Raw genomic sequence first — 3,955 nt, 5'->3', positions numbered from 1 at the left:
GTATGTATTAATATCTGGCAGTATACATGTGTGACAATAGTCATATGTGTATAATAACAGTAGAAGACAGAGATAAACTGGCCTCAGGCTGGGGCTCATGAAGATGGACGTCTTTAAATGTCTGACAGTCTCAGGAGGACAGACCTGAGTCTATCTGAGTAACGAGACACGTTCATGCTCCCTCATTACTTATCCACCTTCATCATGTGTCCCTCGTCTTCCTCATATTCATTATATTCTGTAGATGATGCAGGTTAGTTAGAAGCTGACTGAACCACAGCTCTGATGATTCCTGAACGCTCAGACTCACAGGTCACTGATTAAACCTCCTGCCTCACATGTTCTCACTGGATTAATCAGGTGTGATCAGGTGATTTCAGGTGATATCAGGTGTGATCAGGTGATTTCAGGTGATATCAGGTGTGATCAGGTGATATCAGGTGATTTCAGGTGTGATCAGGTGATTTCAGGTGATTTCAGGTGTGATCAGGTGTTATTAGGTGATTTCAGGTGTGATCAGGTGATTTCAGGTGATTTCAGGTGATATCAGGTGTGATCAGGTGATTTCAGGCTGGGTGAGAAAATGTGGAGAGTATCACTGTCTTTACATTTCAGCTGTGAACATGGATGCACCACTGACAGGCTAACGTCACCAGCTAACGTTAGCTAACTTTAGCCTCTGTTTTCTGTCTCATCAGCACTCTGATGAACGACATCATATTTAAAGAAGCTAACGATTCAAAAGCTCAACCTGTGACTGAAGTCTTTGTCAGTGATGCTGAATGCTTCCAGCTGGTGTTTGTTCTGATGATCGGCTGACAGTTGTATAACCTTCATATCTGGGCAGGTGGAGTACTCCTCACCTCTGACCCCGTCACCACCTCCCTCCTCCTCTGCAGGCGCTCCACGTCGTCGATCTCGTACACCTTTATCTCAAAGGGTTCCTTCAGTGTGCCGCCCAGCGGGGGCAGGTCCACCCACTGACCCCCGACCTTCCTGACCAGGGATGAGGGGTCCGGCAGGGGAGCCGGGATCAGACGCCGCCGGAGGAAACCTGATGGAATAAAAATGTGACAACAGAAACAAGGTTTAATTTCATTCTTGATATCAGTAGATGACAGGTGGCGACACAGACGGCTCATTATTTTTAATTAGCCTCATCATCTTCATCAGTTCAGTGTTCCAACACTGTTCTGTGTCAACAACCATTTGTGTCGCTGATAAGGTTTAAAACCACCACCGTCAACCTGAAGACCTCCATCTTATTTTTAATGACTTTGTACAGGCATCTGTCAGAGAGCCGCCAAACAAATTAATTTTATCATTATCATAACTGCCAAGAGAGTAAAACCAAAAGCAACAGCGTGCAGCACAAACACAGAGACATTACTGGTTATTAAGAGCGTTCGGAGTCTGTATGTGACGACTCGACAGCGGTGACAGATTGAGGGGGAGTGTGTGTGGGTGTGTGTGCTGTGGAGTGGATGGGGGGGTGTGTGGGTGATAATTGGAGTTGGATATGTACACCGGGAATCGCAGCAGCTTCATGAAATATTCATGAGGCAGAAACGAGCCCAGATCTGCAGACTGATGGCAGGCAGATCACACGAGTGCTGATTCCATATGCATCAGGCTGCCTGACCTGCACATCACCGCCGCCAGCGAGCGCCATGAATCACAATCAGCTGCTGTACGGTAACAGAGGCAGGACACACTACACCGGCCCAGATAATGTGTGTGGATGTAGATCTGAGGACAAATTGATGCAGTGATATATCAGAGAGGAGAGCAGCCTTTGATAAAACCTCAACTCTTCAATGTGCTTCATGAAAATATGAGACCCAACAGCCGCTTTCATCCCGTCATCACACACGCTGATGTACCAGAGCACGCCGCAGAAAAAACTCATATACATGTTAATTTATTGATGTAGCTTCAGAAGAGTTTTATGGCTCTGTCACAGTCTGAATCAGTACAATCAGAAACAGTTGGTGAATGTCAGATTACAGCGTTAAACTTCTGCCGTTAACTCTGATGATGTCAAACCTCATTTCAATAATAATTAGAAGAGATGAAACAGTGATGCTCCGCCCTCTGAGGATCCACCTCACATTCCTCAGCTGACAACAGAAATCTGCAGGGATGATGTGTTTCTATCGTCCGACCCTGAAGTCAGCGGTGCCCTGGTTCCCTCGTCAAACAGCCAATCAGCCAATCAGATTGCTCCGTTGGATTTTGGATAACAAATGTTTCTGATCAGTCAGATAATCTTCACTAATGAACACCACTTTATGATTGTTGAAGAATGAATTTAATCAGCCACAAATCACCACCAGGACGAATCCGTAAACAAACTGCACCAAGGTCACATGACTTAACGTCACCACCACAGCGAGGCTGTGACGTTGTGTTGGGCGTGATGGCGTTCTGTAGTCTCATCTTGTCAGAGACACATAAAGCTGTAAACTGACAGCGGGGTATTTATTGACGTCTCTTCAGCTCATGTTGACCACAGACATTATTTCACACACTGACTTCACGACCAGGGAACAGGAAGTGCTAATATGCTAACATGCTAACTCGTGTCCAGGGGTGAGGACTCATTCCTGCTCCACTGTATTTAGGACTTTAAATGTCCACAAAAACACAGGCTGTAATCTCTCTACAGAAAAACACAGTACACATGATGCAGTTGGTCTCCAGCTACAAACGTCTCAGTACTATGAGAACACCAGGGACCACAGTGTACCAGGTCTGTAATGAAGTAGAAGTACACATGTGTGAGGGCTGACAGAACATAAAGTGTCCACATGCTGTGAAATTTATTGATGCCTTGATGTTTTTGATTCCTGAAGGATGAATCCAGGGTTAGAGACATCATGGACAGTTTGTAGTTTAACACTGTGGATGATTAAAACTCTGATGGTTCACATCACCTTCATAAAGACCACTAACAGCTGTTATCACCATCAGATAGGTGCTCATTTATTTATGTACCAATCTGCGCTGGGCCAACACTGATCACCCCACTTATCAACTGCAGGACACTTTGGTGACTCACTTTAGTCTTTAGTTCAGTTAGTTAGTTAGTTAGTTAGTTAGTTAGTTAGTTAGTAGTCTCTATATGGGGCATTCTACCGATTTTGTGCAAAGTGCTGTCCCTTAACAAAAAAACAACAAAAATGATATAATTGAGTATTCAGACACAGATATTTACAAAGATTATGTTATGACCTATGTAAACCCAGGACATTAAATGAAAAAGCGATAAGCTAAATAAATACAAAATCACCATTTATAGGGTACTTTCTATTGGGAAGTAGCTGTCCCCAACCCTGACCTCTAAAATTCAATTCATGTAAATAACACTTAAAACATTTTTCATATTTTTTTCAAAAGTGTAATTTAAAACATCTTGGTGATTAAGTTTAAACAGAAGTTGAAAGATTTAGATGTATTGTGGGATTAATTTTTAAATTAAGAAACCATGCTAAAAAAAATAGTGTCCCTTGTTTTCATGTCACTACCAAAACACAAGAGTTTTAATTCTCTGGTTGAGTCTGGATTTTAGCCACACCCCTGAATTTCTGAGAAGGGGGGTAGTACGGCACCCCCGTCCCACATGGCTGCATGGTAAGTCGCTGACTCCCATAATTTTTTAAATAAATGTCTTCCAAAGTCTGAAAATCAGTGTGTAACTTTTAAAACCGTCACTACCGAACACGTTCTCTTCAATTATGTAAACATTTGAGGGGTTTATGCAGAATATTATGTTTTTCTGTGTGAACAACTCTTCAAACATGTGCTTGTTAGCCATGTGACTGCTAGCATTCTTTAGTTATCCTGAAAAATAGCTAGGATTGTCACTACCGAAACAGTCACTACCGAAACCTATGGTAAAGTTTCAGTAGTGACATGATCATTTCGGTAGTGACAAAATGGAATGGTCAGTAGT

General features: G+C 42.9%; 1 protein-coding gene across 1 annotated transcript in view; it reads right to left on the bottom strand.

Annotated features, from left to right (window-relative positions):
• Nucleotides 1-3,955, bottom strand: part of LOC126398241 (kinesin-like protein KIF26A) — a 73,497-nt gene that overhangs the window by 11,139 nt on the left and 58,403 nt on the right. The window contains exon 12 of the mRNA XM_050057404.1: nt 864-1,054. Coding sequence (XP_049913361.1) covers nt 864-1,054 — 191 coding nt within the window. The remainder of the gene's footprint in view (nt 1-863; nt 1,055-3,955) is intronic.

This window comes from Epinephelus moara, chromosome 12 (assembly GCF_006386435.1).
Source record: "Epinephelus moara isolate mb chromosome 12, YSFRI_EMoa_1.0, whole genome shotgun sequence".
In the NCBI taxonomy this organism is placed as follows: Eukaryota; Metazoa; Chordata; class Actinopteri; order Perciformes; family Serranidae; genus Epinephelus; species Epinephelus moara.
The sequence above is the reverse complement of the archived record's forward strand: the minus strand, read 5'-3'. Positions and strand labels throughout refer to the sequence as shown.